A 21798-nucleotide genomic window follows, 5' to 3' on the forward strand; every position below is an offset into this window, starting at 1 on the left:
TAAAATCACGTATAAAATGAAAGTAAAAACAAAACTTGTCTATGGTAACAGGAAACTGATGGGAGCAGAGACGATAAAATGGGGAGAGAAGTTTGATAGAGAACATAACTCAATGTACAGTGTGTACTTGTGTGAAAATTTCCTTAGATAATACAATACCATATGCAATGAGTGTATACAATGGATTTTTAATATTTAAAAGTCCAAATGCACATAATTAATTTTTTAAATTTAATTAAAAATTTAATGTTCATTTATAAAACGTTTTTTCCAGCATAATGTTTTTGTGATTATTTGGGAATTTCACACAGTGCATCCTGGTCACACTTCCCATTCCTCCCAGGGTCACCCTCCCACTCGTGTGCCCTCCCCAAAGAAAGGAAGAAAAGGAAAACAGAGACATGGAACCCAATTTGTGTTGTCCACTTACTCATGAGAGCATGGTCAAACTAATAGTGGCCAGCCCTGTAAAGAGACCAGAGGCCTCCCTCCACCTCTGCTCTGTGAACTGGGAAGAGCTACACTTCTTCATCCCTATCACAAACTCCAAGGACTGTCTATACTATTTCTTTTCTTTTGAGGGGAAGAGGTAGTGACAGATCATGGGCACCAACATCACGGGCACTAACACAAATCGTGACCATCAGCACGGCCCTGGCAGCAGCGTGGACCATGGACCATGGCCACAGACACCAACATGTTCTCGGTCTCCAGCAGCAGCGCAGACCATGGAGGTCTTTCAAAGAGGCCCAATCCAGAAGATGAACCATTCTGCATCTCAGACATCCTGTCATTACCCAGAGCCAAGGCAGTCATGCTCCTAGGCAGCGCATTCACTCTGTCGGCCCTACTCAGCAATGGCGCGTCCCAGGTCCGCCACACTTGTTACCACAGCCAGTGTCTCCAGCTCCGCTCTCTCCATATCATGCCAACAGTTCAGTCACCCTTCCCACCTCTCCAGGGCATATTTAATCACTGCAGTGTGGCACAATATTTTTTTTTTTTACCCAACCGGCTTTACATGCAAATACTTATTGCAACAAGTCATTAGTCTCCTTCAAGGTTTCAGTTTCTGAAGCACCATAAATTCTGGACTACAGCTGAGACTCCTCTTAGATATCCTGTTGTTATCCAGAGTCTGGGTGACCCTGGCAACTGGGGCAGAGATGAGAGATTCCGGGCCAATGCATGACACTCTGCCCTTGCTGCTGCCTGGTCCACCCGCTCACAGGCTCACCTGCCACACCAACTCCAGTAGATTCTGTGTGACAAGTTCCACAGACTGAGGTGTTAGACTCCAAAGGGAGGAAGTCTCCTGGGACCGGTTGTGGAACTCTCTAGCTAGAGGATAATTCTGAGCCATAGTTCTCAGGGCAGTTCGATTGCTTTCAATTTCCCCTCTTCCTTTTTCACAAGATGATCCTAATAACCCTAGGCACAGTAAGATGGATAAGAATCCATTCTTTGAAGTACAGTCACTTGTCCATAAACTTTTCTAAGAACTGCAATGCTTTGTCTCAGTCATTTACATAATTACAACCTCCCAACAACATGTAAATTTATATGGCTATGCATGTGTAGATGAGGGTGACTCTGACCCTGTGGTATGGAAAGCATTGATTAAGTACAGTTTTAAATTGAATTTCAAGAAGTTTTTACAAGGTGAAAGCTAGAAGTTAGATAAGGATTACTCACAGAAACTCATTAGGATCTAGGGGGTGTGACCAAAAGTTCTTAAGGACCTTTGAACTCTCTTTGAAGGTTTGCTGCTAACTACAAGTGACTCTGTATTCTAATCAGGAAGATTGATATTATCTGTGATTAATCCTCTAAATCTATTACATGGGAAGCATTATACCTGATTGATTTTGCATTTCCTTGTGCCAAATAGTTATGTTAATTGTTCTTTGAGCCTGCTTCACTGGATACATCTTTTGAAATGGTAATACCGACTCCTCTTGTATAAAAGTCCTTGCTTGAGAGCGGCTAAATACATTCAGATTCAAACCGCCTCTGTGTTTGTTTCTGTTAGTCATCCGGAACCCATGCTGTCCTGAGTACCAAAACCCTGCTTCTCTCTTGGTCACCTGTATGGCTGGCAGCACTGCCTCTCCATATCCCCTCCCCATATGAGGACAAGCAGTGCAGACTACAGCACTTGCAGCTCAGCCATGGCATGTTCTTTGTGACCTCGTGCCTGCCCAGATGCTATACTCCACTGGGCAGGGCTCTGCTCTGCCTTCTAACTTCATGAGACCGCATTTTAAAAGCATCTTCCCATATGACCTGCCTTTTTCAAAGTTGTCCTGGCGATACTGCGGGCCCTTCAAACTCCTCTTCTGTCACTGTGTCTCATCAAAGCTTCCCTGAGTCTCAAGCTACAAGGTCCCTCAGGTGCCAGTGGCCGCTGCCTAACTCAGCTCATTATAAAATATTACCAAAAGCATTTTGCTTTGTTAATTTTTTGAGCATCAATCTTCTTTGACCATTACTGTAGCAAAGTAAACGTTAAGTTGACATTTTGATCTTTTTGATGGATATACTAGGCATTATCCTACCTGTTCTCCTTAATGTAAATCACATACTTATTGACTTAGTTTAGATCATATATACCTTATTTGTATTTAGCTCCAACTGCATTTTCATCTTCTACTGAACTTAACAGAGATGTGCCTTGCACTAGGTTTGAAGAAGAATGTAACTTATATGCACAAGTTCACATAGTAGCATTGATTGTTTTGCAACTTGATTTTCTTCTGTTCCTGTAGACTGTCCTCAGGACTTGCTCCTCCTCTTCATTCTCTGTTGTTGATCTTTCTTCTTCACTGGAAACAAGTAAATGAAAGTAATGAGAAGCGAATGTAGATTGACGCTCCCTGGCACTGCCTGCGGGCAGGTCCCCATGCCATACTTTTTCTCCTACTCTGCATCTGGGGAAGACCAGCTTACCCACTCCTACTGAAGGAAATGGCTACAGAAAGTTGTGTCTCCTGAAGCTAGTTTTTCTAGCTCTCAGTTCTTCTCAGCATACAAATATGCTTATTTCATCTTTAAAAGCAAAATCATCCTGCCCTGTCGTAAAAGAACTGGCATATGGTAAGTCATCAGCAAGCACTTACTAATTGTATTAGCATATGAAGTATGCTATATCTTAGATAGAGTTTGCATATGACCCCCCTCTCCAAAAGATTCATGTGCTGAAGTTTGACTCTTACAGTGATGATGGAACCTTTGAGATGTGGGGCCCAATGGGAAAGTAGTTAGTTAGATCATTGGGAATACCAGTTTTAGAAAGGGTTAATGTAATATTCTTGGGTCCCATGTTGGTTCTCTTGAAGTTGAGTTATATTGGTTACTTTGTTCATTGCAACGTCCAGATACCTGACAGAAACAAGCAAGGAAGGGTTTATTTTAGTTCATGGTTTTAAGATGTATAGTCCATCATGGTAGGGAAAACATGACAATTCATGGAGGTGGGAATATACAGCTAGAGTTCCTCATATCTGGGTAGATTATGAAACAGACAGAAAGTGGACCCTCGTTATCATCCTCAAAGGCTTAATGTTGCCCAAACAGTACCACCAGCTAGGGACCATGTATTAAAACATGTGAGTGTGTAGGGAACAATTTACTACATTCAAATGTTAATAGTAAGTTGTTTATAATCCCTGGATATCTTTTGTATTTCTCTTTTTCTGTGTGATCTCTCCATCTTGCACATGCTACCACCATGATGCCATCTTCCATGAGACTTAGATGACACTACCTGCTCTTGGATTTTCAACCTCCAAAGTCGTACAGTTGTGAGCTAAATCAATCTCTCTCCTTTTTCCTTTTCCTTTCCCTTTCCCTCTACCTCTCTCTCCCTCCCCCCTCTCTCTCCACACTATTTTGACAACAGAAAATAGATGAATACAAGAGGTTTTGCATTAAAAGCAATAGCACATCATTTCTCCATACTTCTTCTTGTCCTCTATCATCAGTGAATTATTGAAGGTTCCCCACCGCCTTCTTTGGAAAGTATCTGCAAGACACAGTGAATGACACAGGAGACATTGAGTGCAAGCAAGAACTACAAAAGATACTATCGCCTATTGGCTCTGAGATGCCTTTCTAGATTGTAAAAACCACAGCAATTGTATTTCTAGGAAGAGAAACAGATACACAACCAGTCAAGTCTAATTCCTCCTCCACTAAATAACTTCCAAAGGATAGGAAAATTGTTGCTTGCAGACACACATCCTGGGCTTCATTCCCAGCATCAACTCCTACTGAGCAAAGCCTAGGCATCTAATTACTGTGGAAACTAAAGTTGTAGCACTTTCAGCCATGAAAGGAGTATTAGCCAGCAACATGTCCAAAGAAGCCAAAGACTCACTACAGAGACTTTCTTCATAAATTCCATTACTTGGAAAGATCTTTCTCAACTCATCTTCATAAAAAGAAGCAAGCTGTTCCAGGAGAACGGGTTTGATTTCTTTAGTTTCAACTAATTGGCAAGAGACCCTGAGGTAAGGGAAGAAGTGAGAGCAAGTGTGGTAAGGGAGTTTGGTGGGAAGAAGGCTCCAGGCAGTATACATGGCTAAAGGATTAAAAACAGTCAGAAAGGAAAAGAGGAATCCCGACTGTAGTCTAGAGGCAAGGGGAATCCAGAGGAAAGCTTTGCAATCGGCTCTATTTGTCTGTTTCCCTTCAGAGAACAGTGGCCTGTAGAAGCCTGGTGATCCACTATTCCTCCTCCTCACCTCTCCTTCGTCCTCCTCAGTCCCCTGACTGTAAGAGCTTCTGGGAACCACCATCTTATGAAGTGCAATGGTCATTCACATGGTTACCTCACTCACTGTGGCAGTTTTCAGACAAGTAGAGTTCTGCCTCCCAGACAGCATCCTTCACATTCTAGGGTATGACACACCCCGCGTATGTTTGTTCCTCTTCTCCTTCCTGCTGGTGGCCATTCCCTCCCAGTTTCCTTTGGTAACTTCTAAATCTCAGGCTCAATCTTTCATTCTCTTCAAGCAAGTAAGTTCATCCAGTCCCCTGACTTAAAAAACAAAAACAAAACTTGAGTTTGTGCATGTGTGTATTTGTGTGTGTGTGTGTGTGTGTGTGAGAGAGAGAGAGAGAGAGAGAGAGAGAGAGTGTTTGTGTGTGTGTGTGTGTGTGTGTGTGTGTGTGTTGTACCCTGCTAATGTGGCCATTTTGACTTCCTATCGTTGCCCGTTACCAATGATACCAACTGAATGAATACCAACTGAATGAATACCAACTGCATGATTCAACATAAGCATCTATCTGGTTCACAAACTAGAAGCCATTTTTGTTGGGTCCCCCCCCCCCCCACACACACCTATGGCCTGTGAGTAAGTGCTACTGGCCCTGAATTAGATACTGTCATCCTTCCTCCCTGCCTATTCACTGTCCTCTCACCCTCTTCTGCTGTCCCTTCTTGCCATCAAAGTCCACACTCTCTGAAACAGGGATTAGATCATGCCACTCCTGTAACTCTGTGGAAACCTCGTTTCCTCATTATCCTAAAAATAAAAGACAAATATTCAATGAGGCAGCAAGATCCTGATTCTATCCCCTACTCCCCCATCCCCAGAGACATCTGGTTCTTCTTCCTCCATGGAAGCCTAGATTTTTCCCAATTGTGTTTTTCATACTACATGTTTAAGATGTGTTCTCGAAGCCCACCTTTCACTGCTGCCCCTGCTCATTTTGTTCAGATATGAGCTTAAATGTCTTTCCTCAGATGGGCTGTTTCTGACTCCTCCCCACTGCTAACTCATCACCCACCCATGTTTTCCGTTCTTCAAAGCACTTGCTATGCAAGAACTCTTTGTCCACTGTCATTTGCCCTTCACCAATGCATCATTAAAGATAAATTTGATTTCCCTTAGCATTGTATCCCCAGAATCAGTATGGATGGCCAGCATATAAAGCTCAGTAAATATTTGCCAAATTAATAAATACCAATGCTTAGCGGATTTACCAAGGACAAGTTTTAACTGATACCTAACATCAAAGGGAGAACCATTTGTAGGTTAATTAGCTTTGTATCTTGGAGCAAATTTCTCTGAGGTATCATTCATTCAACATGTAAAATATCTTGACTCGACTCCCTGCATAGGGTAGGTTACCAGTATCTGGCAAGTTGAAAATGGTTGCTAATTCTCTCCCGTGTTTTTTGAAACTTAATACATGTGATTGCACTATCCATATGGCCCAGAGCGGGTCTCTAATCTGGAACTTTAGAGAGGGCTTTGATCAATATTTTGGTCAAGATTTGTAGGTAGCTCCTATTTTCATCTAAGTGAACTAACCTTTCATGATGCATCTTTTTTATAACTCTCTCAATTATGAATTTTCACAGGCATGTATTTATTATTTCATTAAAGTCTTACAGAATCCTAGAAGATAAGGTTGTGTAGCAGATACTGAGCAGACTTCTAGGCCTACTCAAAAACCAAGAACCTGAATACAAAGTTCTGACCTGTGTCTTGGATAAGGACCACTTACTGCACTGCATGCTGGCCCAGCATTTCTGAAGTGGTCACTATAGAACCAGGAGCAATTGATTTTTCAAGTCAAGGTTATGTATCTTTTTCTCTGAGACTGATTCTTAATAAGTCATCATAAATACATCCCCACTATCTCAGCAGAGACATGCTTGTGTGTACACTACTTAGCACTGAAGTCTGGAAGCAGGGAAGTGTGGGAACCAACCCCAGTGCCTCCCAGTATCACTTCTTTTTCCAAAGTTCTACTCCTCGGGCCTGGAGGCCATTGCCATCACCCCCAGCGATGCGTAGGATGCTGTGCCCTTGTAGCTTTGGTTGACTAAGCACCCAAAGTTACCTTTCTGTAGCTTCCACAAAGCTAGTTCTGTTCCCATTAAGGAAGCCTACCTATGCTATTTCCTCTTCAGCTTAAATCATCAGTAAGCAATACTCCATCTTGAAAGCTTCTGACCCCTTATTTATAGCAGCTATTCAGTGTCAAGTGAATCTGAAAGGACACAACAATCTTCTTTTATTTTGAAGTAGCATCCTGAGTTCGTTCTTCAGAACATTTGAACTTTTCCTGAAACTTACAGCAGTGATTAGAACAACTTCCCCTCTATGCTTTATGGCACTTAAACAGCAGGTGGTGCTACGGATGCACAAAAGTAAATTTGTGTAGACCAGCAGGACTGTCACAGCTTTATTTTGTGACTCATAACATAGAAACAGGCTTTTAAAAAACACTTCATATAAAGTTATTCACAATACAATTTTTTTTTCAGTTTTTTTTCTTTGAATGAAAATGATTTAACTTAGAAATCTGCTCTGAAACTTTTGTCTAGTTTTGCAAATCTCCGGTATTCCAGTGCAAAAATAGATCCATTACAGACAGCATAAAGTGCTTGGAATGATGGCCAATGATAAAGAAAAAGCACAAAACCAGCTTCATCCTAGGGTACAAGGGAAAAGAACATACTGAATCCTTATGGAAATATAAATGTTCTACAAAAAGGGGATGCAACAGTTTTGAACCAGAACAGTATTACGGTGGTATTACACTATTAACTAGTAAATAGCAATGAGAGAACAAATTAGTATTTCAGTTATCAAAGTGGTTCCCCATGACGCAACACATGGCTCTTTGGAACAATTTTACCTGATATATACAACCATGAGAAGACAACAGACAATCCCTTTAAGTCAATGCCTACTATACAGAGAGCAAATGATGTACAACACTTAATAGTCACGAGGCATATGCTTGCAGCACAGACACCTAAATACAGTAGTTTGAGGTTTGTTTGTTTCATAATGAATTGTGCTAGGTGTGTCTAGCGAGAGGACTCACTTTCTTTTGTCATTCTCATATTCACAGTTAGTAAGTTTTCCAATATTTTTTTTTTAAAGTAAACCAGAAGTGTTTGCGCTTGAGAATTTCTCAACTCACATAGCACATCTCCACAGGGAATCTAAGAAAATTATATTTGAAGATAAGATTGATTTTTAACTCTCTAAAATAATTACATTCACACAGGAAAATTGAAGATTGCTATTCAGATAGTGTAAAAGGTAACATGATTTCTACAGATTGTCTCTAACTTCAGAAAAGATTTTAAATCTACACTGAATTAATTTTTAAAAAAAAATGGTGCCTTACTTTTGTTGTTTTTGTTTCTTTTTAATGTGGCCTCAGAAATCAGAGTAATTAGAACAAGGATTTTTCTCAGAGCTGTAGTATATTAAAAAGTTAGAACATGATGATAATGGACTGAGAAAGCCAAGGAAAGTTTGTTTTTGAAAACTAACGACTTGCTTCTTTGACTTCTGTATCTTTGATAAGTAAAATACAGTTGTATGCCAATAACTAGTGGAAACACACTTTCCTTTTTTAGAAACCTATGTTGACATTAGTACCAAAATCCACCATTTTCCTTTCAAGCAATGAGTTACATAACATTTTATAAATGTAATTTGAAATAGATCTGAAATCTTCCAAGTTTTTAGAAGAGTTTAAAGAAAATAGCAATAGCAAACGTTCACTTGACCTTTGCCCAATACCGGAATTTATTTATTTTTGTTTTGTATGAGCACTGGTGAAATAACATTTTTTTCACATTTCTTGCAGATGAAAACAAATTAAGTTTGGGTTAGAAAAGTCTGAAAAATATTCCATGTGGGATAGTTTGTTGGTTGTTTTTCATGACTGGTTAATGACTGAAGAGATTGACCCTTTTGAGATTGTCAGAGGTTTAAATGGGTGTCTCACATCCTGCAAAGCCCATTGTTTGCCCATATTTTGAAGGTCCCAAAGGTCACGAGCATAAATTGTATCCAAGAAATTTCAAGCTAGCTGTTTTCTCTGGAAAGAGTTGCTTATTGACCTTTCTTGGCTTTTATATTGATGCTATCAAGGTCAAGGGTGTGGCCATATTCTTTCAGTGGATTTAATAAAACAACCTATACCTGCAAACCAGTCAGCTGAATGAATGGCACAGAAAATCTGCTAGCTCCCCCTCACTCTTACCTATGCATCTACCCAGTGATTATATTCCAAAAAATACTCAATATCTGCAACCTGAAATGAATAGTGTTCTACACGATCTTAAAATACATCCTGAGATGTTGACTACCACATTTGTTTTCTGGTCACTGCACTAGTCAGCCATTCTATCTGCAAATTTACCAAGGAAAATAAGGCATGAGGTGCTGCGGGCACATTCCTGTACGTGACTGACATCACGAGTACAGTTCTAAGCTTCCAGAAGCGTTGATAAAACTTAAAATTCCAAGTAATACTAACAATGCAAACACTTTTGTCAAAATGAAATGCCACGCTTTCATTTTCTAGGCTAATTCAAACAGTTAGAAAAAAACTACATTTCTGTTAAATAATGAAGGATCTCAAGATCCTCGGCACACAGACCCAGCCCTCCCACGTGTAAATGCACAGGCTCTTTCCTGCCACACCCTGAACTCGGCAGCTTGCAGTCCCAGTTATGCTGCTGATCTTTGTTGCTTAGGAGGATCTAATGTGTTTGAAAATGTCTCTGCAAGATGCTCTGACAACCCATGACCCGAGCAACACTGAACAAGGGAACCAAGTACCTGGGTTAGAGAGATGCATATTTTGCACAACACAGCTACAACAGCAGCTCATCAAAGAGAGAGGGAAAATGGGGATTTAGTCACACATGGCACCGTTTTGTCACCTGATATTTAATGATGTCGACAGACAGCGGGGCGGTTTTCACAAAAGTGTTTGTGACACACTCAGTGCTTCAGACTTTCTGAGCAACTTGGCACTAGTAATTCTGGCACACACATTGCCAGCAATGGATGTGTCACCTGGAAACCAGTTTTCTGGTTCAGCATGGCTTAATCGATGAGGATGTGCTGAGGATGTGCATGCCTTTGACTTAGATTATCACTGGCCATGACTATTTTTGATGGATTGTTGCTGCAATCCCAGTAAGAATACACAGGAACAAAAAACAAGTATGAATCCAAACCCAGAGTCTGCTTGGTTCCACACCAGAGTTTCACATCTGTATAAGGTAATGAACTAAACTTCAAGTCATTTTCACTAGAGAGCCGTACAAGACATAGGCTACAAAGGCACTGCCCCTGTAATGGAATTGTGTTCTCGTTGCATTGAAGTGCATTGCATTGAATAGTGTCAGTACAGTATCCAGTTTGTTGTTCTCCACAGAAATGCAGGACGCTTTCCTCTGGAACACGTGACACAGTGCAAAGAAGACTTCTCTCTTCCTTTCCTTTCATTCACCCTGTGTGAACAGGGTTCTTCATACATAACTTTCTTTCACTTTCTCATCTTGCAAAAAGGATGTGAGAACGGCCACATCCACAACTGTCTGGTTTTTGTGTAGTGACAGGTCCTTTAAGTGGTCATCATCACTTTGGTCCTTGGCAAAGTTCACAAATACCTGTCAAAAGGAAAATGGATAATCATGAAGGCCTCTGCACTGGTTCTTTTCTTGTTGCAGCTGCATTTTTATTTATGATCACATTTTTCCTTGTGTTGAAATTAGGAAGTCAGTTAGCAGAATGCAGAATTGAGTAAGTACTGAAGTAGAGAAAGCTCATGTGAAAGGGAGAATTCTTGAAAAGCATGGAAGGCACTGGAATTCTTTTCTACATTCCTCACATCACTAACTACTTAATCCACCCATTGATCAGTCATCCACTTTGGCATATCTAGAATTAATTAAGAGAAAATGAAAAAATATTTGCTGGATACCTACTAACTACCAAACTCTGTTTGGTATATTGTTGGGGATTGATTCTAAATGCTTTGTCTTAATTTGGCTCCCAAAATCACACAGGACTATATATGTCCAGTCACCAAGTGTCCCTGCTCCCTATTAGTTTTTAGTTGGTCAATAGAGTTACTAACAGCCAATGGCTTGGCAGGGAGATGGAGGTGGGACTTTTAGATTTTCCAGACAAGGGACTCAAGGAAGAAGAAGGATCAGAATTACCATGACCATGATGGGGAAGCAGAGAGATCAGACTTAAGAGCTGCAGGAGAGAAACAATCCAGCCATGTAAGAGTCAGGGAAGCAGCCCCAGGGGCCACTCTCCCAATTGTGTCTGGGATAGTAGAGGTAAAATACAGTTTTTAAAAGGTAGAATATCAGAATATCAGAGGGGAAAGTGGTTTAGCCACATGGAGTTAGGGAAAAGCCCAGCCTTGTGCTGTTAGGGCATATTAAAAGTGACATGCGTGTTTGTGTCTTTTATTTCAAGGATCCAGACAACGCTGGTGGGTGGCAAGAAGCGCCAACACCCACTGGGACCTCAGAGTGGTTTCACAGATTACCTATATAGTATATCTTATTATTTAGAAGAGATAAGGAGCTGGCAAAATGTGTGACTCCTGACAGGCAATCAATGGTAGTTACTGTGAGTCTGATACAACAGTTACAATAACTATAGTAGAAAGCATCAACTTTGTGCATGTGCTCAAAGAAATTTTTATAATGTAGGCAGTAATAGCAGGGAAGGAATCAAAGCACAGACAATTTGAACTTCTCTCAAGCTGATGGCGGGGGCGAAAAAGGAGCAGGCATCCAAAAGCCTGTAGCTAAATGCACTTCTGACTGAAAGCTTACTTGGTCAAGCGTTGTCTGAGAGACAGAGTAGTCTTCTATGTGGAGTCGCTTTTTGCTCTGGGAGAGGATGTTGAATATCCTGGCCAGCGAGGACAAGGAGGAGGGAAGCTGGTACTGCAGCATGTTTCGGTGTTTCTCTTTTAGGACACTTCCCGGAAAGGCAAGTCCAAAGAACTCCTGGACAGGCCTCAGGTCGGGGTTGGAGCCCGCTATTCGCACAACGATCGTATAACCATCTCCAAACCTGAAAGCGGAAAACAAATACACACAAATGGGGCATTCGTAGAAAACTACTCAAGAGGATGCTCAACTCTGAAAACCCCAACTTGTACCAGGAAAAATGGCAGACCCACAGAGCCGTTTCTGAGAAAAGGAACCAGTTTTATCTGCCAAATACCTAGTCATGTATGGTACCAAGGCTCAGAGCCTTGAATGCGAGATTCCATTAAAACCCCAATGTGGACCTACAAAGTCTGACACACAGACAAACAGAAGCCCGAGGAATTTAGTCACCTGCCCATGTCCCGGAGTTAACTCCCAGTTACGGAGTGTGAACCTCCACAGTGTGTCCTCATTATCCTAACATCACAAGTGAATTATTAAATTTCACTTTTATAACTAAATTCAGAATGGTCTCAGAAACTGACTCTCAGAGATGCTGAGGAACCTGCCTACAAATCACACAGCCAAGTGCATGGCAAAGTCAGTATTGGAATACTGCCCATTTGGGCTTTAAAGCCTGTGTTCTTTTTCCTACAAGCTTCTGTTTTTATTTTAAGCTACCATGCACATGCTCACCAAAAAAACAAACAAAAAAACAAAAACAAACAAACAACAACAACAACAAACCAGTGCTTTTCATATGTGCTATCCCAAACACATGATCCCGGTTACCTGTTTTTCAGATGCTGGACGCTGCCAAGGCACCTGAACCTCCCATTGACCATGATGGCCATCCTTGTACAAAGAGCTTCACATTCTTCCATACTGTGGGGAAACAGAATGAGGCTCCCATAAGCATCAGAACATCACTGTGACACCTGGCATTTCAACGAAACACATCCCGTTATCCTGGGGCATCCATGCCACGATACAGGAAGGATAACCTTTGCTGTCAGGTGCCATGCAATTGTGAAAAGGTAAAAATAACCCAAATGTTCAATTCACACCAAGAACAGCTGCATAAATTAGAACAGATCTTCATAAACGACAACGCAGCTACAAGACATGACGGCGCAACCTCAATTACATGACTTGAAATTTCGTTTTTGGTACACATGTGATAATTAAATTTTTGTTCGTGAAATACTTAAGTGCTTATAGCTTTGCATGAGAAAAACTCTGGAATATATAAAGACAAATGGTAACGGTTATCTTTAGGTGGAATAATTCCAGGTGATAGCTGTTTCAGTCTTTGTCTTTATTTTTCTACTTTTATAAAATGACCAGATATAAGCCCACCCTGTAGAAGCCAAGACTGTACAGTACAGACCTATGAGATGTAAGCACGACGGATCTCCCCTCCTTGACAATGCTTAGAGCACAATTCCACAAGAATCTCCGGGCTTTGGGGTCCATGCCTGTGGTTGGCTCATCCTATAATTAGAATGAAATAAGTTTAATTATTTGATATTGAAAAATATCAAACACAATTTTTTAAAAATATTTATCTATCTACTGTATATATAAGAGTATACAGTAGAAGAGGCACCAGATCCCATTACAGATGGTTGTGAGTCACGATGTGGTTTCTGGGAATTGAACTCAGGATCTCTGAAAAAGCAGTCAGTGTTCTTATCTGAGACAATTTTTTTTTAAATGCTAAAGATCATGTTGGATTTCCAAGCATGGGGATACGGTTAGACACAGGTGGATTTCTGTGAGTTCAAGGTCAGCATCGTCTGTACAGAAAGTTTTAGGCCATCCAGGGCTACATAGTGAAACCCTATAGCAAAACAACAGCAACAACAACAACAAAACCCAACAATTTTTTTGTCCAAAATCATTTTTGAAGTCAGAGCAGTTTGTGTAAAACTGCTAGTCATCAGAGCAGTTTGTGTAAAACTGATAGTCATATTTTTCTCCTTGTTCATATTCACATGTTCAATAAAAATTAAAGCTTCAACCCAAGGCTTCTTCCACACTCCCAGTGTTCTCTACAAAACGAGGAGCCAGGCCCACTGCCCAGTCTGAGCTGGTTTTTATTCATCTGTACGGGAGCACCTATGATGCAGTGCCTACTGTGCTCATCCGTGGCTACTGTGGTCATCTAGAAGCCATGTCTCACTTCTACCTTTGGAGGATGAACATATTGTCATGAAGAATATTCCCGAGAAAGCTCAAATCGCACATTCAGCTTCAGACATATTTGTAGGGATTATCTAAGGCAAGGGAACACGATGCCTGGAGCTTGTCGACTTGGGAGCCTGTGAAGGTACAGCCAGCCACCCAGTGTGCTTTGTGGAAGAAGCCTCCTTCCCCTTGCTTCTCCAAGCCTGCTCTGGAGTCACCAGCCGATTGACTTGCTATCACCGTCCCAAGTACTCAAAGACCTATACGTGACTCCAGATAAACCGTGCTCTCTATTCAAGACCCGCCAGCAGCTTCCACCCTCTGCTCACTCACAGCCCTCTCACACTCACCAGAAACACCACAGGAGGACCACCAATCAAAGCCATGGCTGTGGAAAGCTTTCGTTTGTTACCACCACTGTAGTTACTGGCATATTTTTCTCCGTACTTTACCAGGCCCAGTTTGCGAATGGCCCATTCACCAACCTAGAGAGAGAAAAAGCATTTTGGTTTGTCTGGCTAAGTCCTCATGCTTTCTTACACATAAAATAGGAAAGTTCTTTCAATGAATGGGACTCAAGTCTCAGCTACCTCTGAGGACCCAAACAAGGGAGAAGGGACTCATGTACTGGGAGAGACCCGCACCCCCTTCCTGCCCCCTAGCCTGTGCATGACTACCCTCCCTTGGAGTCAGTGCAGAGATTTCAGTGTGTGCAAAGAAAGTCTCAGGTTGCTGTCTTGTATGAAGAAGGTATTCAATATAAGGGTGTCAGAAAAGCTAGCCTGGTTTTCTGGTTCCTACAATACCTTGCCAACCTCCTTTTCTGGGACTCCCCTCAAGAGGGCAAAGAACTCCACATGCTCTCTTCCAGTGAGCAGTTCTGTGATGGCATCGAACTGAGGGCAGTAGCCCATGTTCTGATGGACTTCATGGATATTTGATAAGATGCTGTAAAGGAAGACAGAACCAGTCAGGTTTTTAAGTGTTTAGAGATATTCTGAGGAGAGAGTCTGGCTTAACAGTTCTTAAAATATATATGCTTGCATAGAACAAATATACACCTGCTTCTTCTCGGAGGAACAACCTTTCTGTCCCTAGGATATCAACTCTTTTTATCAGTAAGGGTCCTGTCTCAGCCCTGCCTAGGTCTTGTTGACTCACGACTTCAACCTGCAGGCTTGGTCCATTAACAAAATGAGTCTTTACAACTGCAACACAGTCTTTGCCAACAGACTCAGTCACACCCATCTGGAGCTTCAACACTAAGTCTCCATTGCAAATCTGACTCTGTGAGCTGGTCATAAGTAACAAGGGTCCCTCTACACTAGTCTTCTTCAAGACTATGCATTACCATGTAAGTCCCAGAAACACTGGGCATGAGCTCTCTCTCTCTCTGCTTTCTGCTCCTGTTCACTGATTCCAAATATTCTAATTCCACCAAATATATAATGCAGACTCCCACTTATTCCATTATTTGTTTATTTAATTATAGACCTTCTAACATGTTAACAGGAAAAAATACACAGGTAAATAATCTTACTTAAACCTATAGGGGCAACCTCTAGGTTCTATAAAGCCTGTCAAGCTAACAGTTGCTATTACCTGAAAACTTGGACATTCATCCAGTCTGATGGGTGCCTTTCAGTCACCTCCAGATAGCCATGAACTTGACACTTAGGCACAGTCCTTTCTGCTTATTTAGTATTCTTGAGTTAGCCTTCACAAGACTTAAAACTAAGGTACCCATGGAGACTGTGCCTGGCTCGCTCTCCCAGCTACATTGTGTGAGTCAATTATACAATTAGTAGCTGAGATAAACCTTAGGATACTGATTATTGTCTCTCTGAATGTTCCAGGAGCTTGGTACTAGAAAGACTGGGGAGTCATCACTATTCCCAGAATTTCTATTCTTCTAAGTCGCCTTTAGATGGCTACTGAAAAATAAGTCAGTAAGAGACGGGAGGAGATGGATGAGTTCATTATGCTCCTGACTCTACAATACTATTGACTGTATCTCTAGCCAGGGTTTCTGAACTGTGAGCCATCTCCCATTGCTGGGTTGTGAAATAAATTTAGTAGGTCACAGCCAGCAATTTTTATATGGTATGATGCAGACTAGAGTATAGGGTACACTACAAGTAGTAACAGTAGGTGGGTACCATTTTAATTCATCAGGTGTATGTGCACCTATATGCCTGTATATATGTACTACAGTGAAATGTAAAATGCATTTTCTATATGATCATGAACAGAAAAGTTCAAAAGGTACAACTTATATCTTTAGTCATATAAAAAGCCAGGAGAAGCCCCACATCCTTAGAGTACTCAAGGAAAACACCACCTAGCAGGGCTCTGGTATACAGTTTTGTCCACCAAGGTTAGTAAATGTGGCTTTATCAATTGGTACACACCTTAGAGAGGGCAATTTAACAGCTATGTGCCCTTTTACTACGTAGGGAATTTTCTGAGGAAATTAACAGAAATTATCTACAAGGGCATATTTAAACAGTGAATAGAGAAACCAATTAATGCCCAACATTTATACTGAATTGATCAAATAAACATATTTACATGGAGTTTCCAGATTTTAGAATATGTAACCCATTGTAAAATCTTCATTACAAACCTATTTTTAATATAAACTCAAAATCTATATAGAGCTGTGCTCTGTTATGACCCACTTAGGTGCAGAGCAGAACTGAGTGATGGAATAGCTCTAGAACTCAGCTGTGATCGTGTAATTCAGTGAATTTACTAAAAATCACATATCTATTCTCCCAGAACCAGGAAATTATATTTATGTAAATTATAGCTAAATAAAGTTTTAGGATAGAGAAAAACTGAAAGAAAATGTAAAAATAAGGCTTATTTCCAGGTAGTGAAATTGGAGGTGATTTTAGGAGCTTTTGAACTAAAGTCATTAAAATGTTCTTACAAACTATAGTAATAGGTTAGGTAGTCAGAAGATAACTGTATATTTCTTAAAGCTGGAGAAAGCAAATCTCTGCAGCAAGTATAGGCCGCTTCTTCCCGCACCTGTTTTTGTTAAGGAAAGCGTCCCCTCTGGTCACAGCGGTATCTCCAGTCAGCATCTTGAAAGTTGAGGACTTCCCAGCTCCATTAACTCCCAGGAGTCCAAAGCACTGAAAAGCAAGACCAGGTGAGCTGCAGGGACAAATTCCTAAATCTTGGTCTGAATGGCCTGATGAAATAGACCCCGGGCCTGCATCTGCTTCACCATCAATTCCAGAGCATGGCCCTAAGTATCAATGAGTTCAATATTCAGTTATCTCGAGTGGTGTGTGTGTGTGTATGCCTGTGTGTGTGTCTGTGTGAGCATGTGTGTCTGTGTGAGCATGTGTGTCTGTGTGAGCATGTATGTCTGTGTGAGCATGTGTGTCTGTGTGAGCATGTGTGTCTGTGTGAGCATGTGTGTCTGTGTGAACATATATGTCTGTGTGAGCATGTGTGTCTGTGTGAACATGTGTGTCTGTGTGAGCATGTATGTCTATGTGAGCATGTGTGTCTGTGTGAGCATGCATGTCTGTGTGAGCATGTGTGTCTGTGTGAGCATGCATGTCTGTGTGAGCATGCATGTCTGTGTGAGCGTGTGTGTCTGTGTGAGCATGCATGTCTGTGTGAGCATGTGTGTCTGTGTGCACATGTGCTCACTTTGCTCACTCACTTGTGCATGAGAAAGAGGGGAGAGAGTGAGGAGGAAAGAGAGAAGGAGAAAGAGAGTTTATGTAGGGGCCCTGTTGTCTGTGGATATTTTTATAAAGACTGAGTCATCAAGTTGAGACCAAGGTCAATCTGTGAAGAGCAGTAAAAAAAGCCAACTGGTCAAAATTCACACCTACCGCCTACCCCAACTAAGAACATGAAAGAAGTCCAAAAAAATATGTGAAAGGAGAAAAATCTACTTCTTACCCTACTTGAAATTCATCCCTGAATGGATCCCCCAAAGCATAGTCTAGATGTGAATGTTTTCTTACTCTGCCTGAGAGCGGCCAAACCTGTTCTATTCTGACACAAGAGGTTTTCATTCTCTCCATGACTGATTGCTTCTCACAGACACAAATACAGAAGCCTTGAAAAGCCACTTTTCCGTAGTTACAGACATTGTTGTTTGATTTGGTAGATACGGTCTGAATTAATAGAGAGAAAACACAATAGGAGCACAGTGCAGTTACCTCTCCGGGAGGGATGCCAACACAGATCCTGTCAACTGCAGGCTTCCGCTTCCGTCTATAGATCTGCAACCAAGGAAACACAGAAATCATGCACCTCAGTGGCTCTGGGCTCTCCCAGTCAACTGTGGAGGAGGGGGCTTTAAAGCCACATACACCACAGAAAAGAACTGGTCAGACGGCTGCACCATAAGGTGCCAAGAGCCCTTCTCTGTCTCTATGACGAGTAGCCTTGACCTGACTCCAAAACTTGTTATTAATATGTCTTTCTTTCCTTAAAAAATGACAGTGATAAATAAAATTAAATTATGTAGATTGAGGTCTATAATAAAACATTTCAATTATCATAAACTAAAATTTGAGGGTAATGGTATTCAGAAAGGGCTGAAGCACACTGTCTTTCTAAGCAATGGAGGTAGAGTTGCTTTTTTTGTTTTTTGGTTTTTCGAGACAGGGTTTCTCTGTGTACCCCTGGCTGTCCTGGAACTCACTCTGTAGACAGGCTGGCCCTGAACTCAGAAATCCACCTGCCTCTGCCTCCCAAGTGCTGGGGTTAAAGGCATGCGCCACCACAGCCCAGCTAGAGTTACTTTTTGAGTCATGAAATTCAAAATCAACTATTTATTCTCTACACCTTGTTAGACATACAATGTTAGAATGTTTTAATAACTAACACAAATGCAAATATGTTCAATAAATAATTCTAAAGAGTTGGAATTGCATTACGGAAGTATTCTCAGTAGGATTTTGTTTTTTAATTAAGAAGTCTCCGTGGTGTGTTTTACATAGGCTTGGCAAAGTTCACTGTAGAGGCACATTTGGGAAAGAACTGGGTGTGTTTTGTGGTCTTGAATTAAGCAATTCAGCGAAACCCTAGTGAGCACATAAAATGCAGGGAACAGAAGCGAAGCTGTGGGGTCCACAATCGCCACCCACCTTGGTCAGCTCCTTGATCTCCAGGATGTCATTCTGTCCACCACCATCCAGAATCCTCTGTCTCTCCCGCCTCACGTCCTCATCCTCATCATTCAGAGGAGGAAGTTTTGCCTTTACCGGTCTTGGGAGAAACAGTGTTTAAGAAAAATTAATCTTTTCTGTTATTTTCCAAGGCAAAATTCAACTTTTGAAAGAAAGCACTTTTATCACACCCACTTGCCATCATCATTCCTAGGGTGGACAGAGCATGCTCATGGCTGGAAAATCCTTTTACCTGGGTGAGTTCGGCTCAGTGCCATCACCCAGGGCTCAGGAGTCCCCTTGTCACCCTTCCAGATCCTCGAGAGTTCTGAGGTAAAGCTCACCTGGGCCTGATGAAAAATCTGTACTGGATCAGAACAGTAATGAGGAAGAACACCACCCCTTCCACGGCCATGGCAAAAAGGTTCCGACCCACCAAGTCCCAAGAGAGTGGAGAGACGAAGCGGTTCTCCCCTGTGAGACACAAATGGAGACATCTGGTCAGAGGGGAGGCATCAGAAATTATGGCCCTACTCCCTGTTTCTGAGATAAGATTCCCTTTGAGTGTACATAGAATAGCACACAGAGCGGGCACTGGAGCTGTGAGCGGCTTTGTCGTTTATATGCTTTTTCATTTAAATTAGCTAATATTATGCTTATCCTTCAAGGCTAGCTTAATGTAATTTTCATCTTTTTTGTTTTTTTAACACTTGAAATATTAAAGGATTCCCTTTATGCTAAAAAAAAAAGGATGGAAAAAAGAAAAGGAAAGAAGAAAGGAGAGGCAGGAGGAAGGAAGGAAGGAAGGAAGGAAGGAAGGAAGGAAGGAAGGAAGGAAGGAAGGAAGGAGGGAGAAAGAGAGGGAGAAAGGGAGGGAGGGACAGAGGGAGGGAGGGCAACAGGGAGGGAGGGCAACAGGGAGGGAGGGAGGGGAGGAAGAAGGAAGGATGATTTCCTCATCTTTAGGGTCAATGTCACACAATTTTTCTACACCACTCATGACAAGAAGAAAAAGGAGTAACGTGTGTCTACTTTTGAGATTTCATTTGGAGAACTATAATACAACCTGATATCAGGTCAGAATTTCAGCATCAACTAGCATTAGTAATTAGAATCTGTAAGTTCATCAGGATTGCTAAGATTTCCTTTTTAATGAGACATTTCCTCACCCAAACACAAACAAATCAAATCTAATAAGGCCAATAACCCTGGGTAGTTTTAGAGGTCAGATTTTGTTTAGTTTTAAGTTTTAAAAGTAATAGGTATTAGAAAATACTTTCAAAAGATGCCTATGTCTGCAGGATTTAATGAAACCTAGTGACTTAAGCTAGATGGTTTTGGAATGATATCCCTTAATTCTTCATGTCTCCTCTGTATTACTAAACTGAAAACATCTCTCTTCTATGTTTTTAAGTAGCGTGGCCTATCTAACTCAATTAATCAGCAAATGAGTAATAGTTACATAATGGCTGGAGATATGTCAACCATTATACAAGTAGAGGGGAAAAAAAGCTTCAATAAATTATCTCTTTAGAAACTACATAAATCACAATATGTGAGCATATCTGCAGGTCCAGGTATTCTTAGTAGAATCAAAGGGTATGTCTTCCTTTTCAACTACGGCCTTATCTAATTGCCAAAGCTGTGGCTTGATTTTTCCAGTGATTTGACAAACTCACCCAGTGGCATTAGGAAATAATCTCAGACAAATGCCAGGATTTTCCAATCCCCCACCCCTATTTATCTCAGTGCTATCCGAGGCACAGATAAACGCCTATATGGTGGGACTCATGATAGACAGAGCAGCAGCTGTGTTGGTATTGACACATGGCAGTTGGGAGGACAGACGTCCTGTACCTGGTCCCTTTCTAAAGCAACAGACAGAGCTCCAATACCCACAAACACTATCACGCCTCCATTGAAGTCTCCAGCTGCCTTACTCACCAAACCTCTCCAGGGCATCCGCCATAGCCTGGTTTTTCACCATGTCAATGAGCCCGCGCCCCAGGCAAAAATGTGGGAAGATAAGGAACACAGACTTCAGGATGTCATTGATGTCATTGAGCTTCTGAAGATGAGAAGGACAGAGAGAGATACATACGTCACTCACAGTCTGAGCTAAAATGTTATCAAAGGCTAAACTATAGACATGAAGAAAAGCATCTGACTCCCCAGATCTTTGAATGAAAAGACCAATGAAAAGCAGCAGGATTTTCTTCAGGAGCTCTGGAGTGATAGTGTTTGAAAGTAAACTTCTAAGCATGGTGACTTTTAATCAGACACAAATCTACAATGAAACACTGGCTTAGTGTTTTTAAAGCAACTCGTTCATGTCTAGGTCAGTATCTGAGTTTCAGAAATTTGTTGGAATTTCAAAATCATCTTCTCAATTACATTAGAACATAATATGACCCTGTAAGACAAGGTTGGTTAAATATCAAGCCACTGGAGCTAGAGATATGGCTCAGTGCTTGCAGAGGACCAAAGTTTGGTTCCCAGCATCCACAGGAGGGCTCACAACTGGCTATAAGTCTAGCTCCAGAGGAACCAACTCCTTTGTGTGGCCCCGGTGGACACTACAGACATACAATGCACATACATGAAGGCATAGCACCAGTACACATCAAGTAAAAATAGAAAAAAAATTTAGCAAAGTTGTTACTTATGGTTGTGTTAGGACAGTACATGGAGGATGCTTACACTGCCGTGAAGGAAGAACTGAAG

The 21798-nt window shown here is 41.4% G+C and overlaps 1 protein-coding gene across 2 annotated transcripts in view; it reads right to left on the reverse strand.

Annotated features, from left to right (window-relative positions):
- Nucleotides 1-7189: 7189 nt before the first annotated feature.
- Nucleotides 7190-21798, reverse strand: part of Abca1 (ATP binding cassette subfamily A member 1) — a 123147-nt gene continuing 108538 nt past the window's right edge. For both annotated transcript variants that reach the window (XM_052176495.1, XM_052176496.1), the window contains exons 40-50: nt 21019-21142; nt 19419-19548; nt 19054-19174; nt 18121-18183; nt 16964-17070; nt 14734-14875; nt 14278-14412; nt 13128-13231; nt 12530-12622; nt 11636-11879; nt 7190-10447 (exon numbers count right to left, since the gene is read on the reverse strand). In XM_052176495.1, coding sequence (XP_052032455.1) covers nt 10307-10447; nt 11636-11879; nt 12530-12622; nt 13128-13231; nt 14278-14412; nt 14734-14875; nt 16964-17070; nt 18121-18183; nt 19054-19174; nt 19419-19548; nt 21019-21142 — 1404 coding nt within the window. In that variant the 3' untranslated portion in view covers nt 7190-10306. The remainder of the gene's footprint in view (nt 10448-11635; nt 11880-12529; nt 12623-13127; nt 13232-14277; nt 14413-14733; nt 14876-16963; nt 17071-18120; nt 18184-19053; nt 19175-19418; nt 19549-21018; nt 21143-21798) is intronic.

The sequence above is a fragment of the Apodemus sylvaticus genome, chromosome 3, assembly GCF_947179515.1.
Source record: "Apodemus sylvaticus chromosome 3, mApoSyl1.1, whole genome shotgun sequence".
NCBI lineage: Eukaryota > Metazoa > Chordata > Mammalia > Rodentia > Muridae > Apodemus > Apodemus sylvaticus.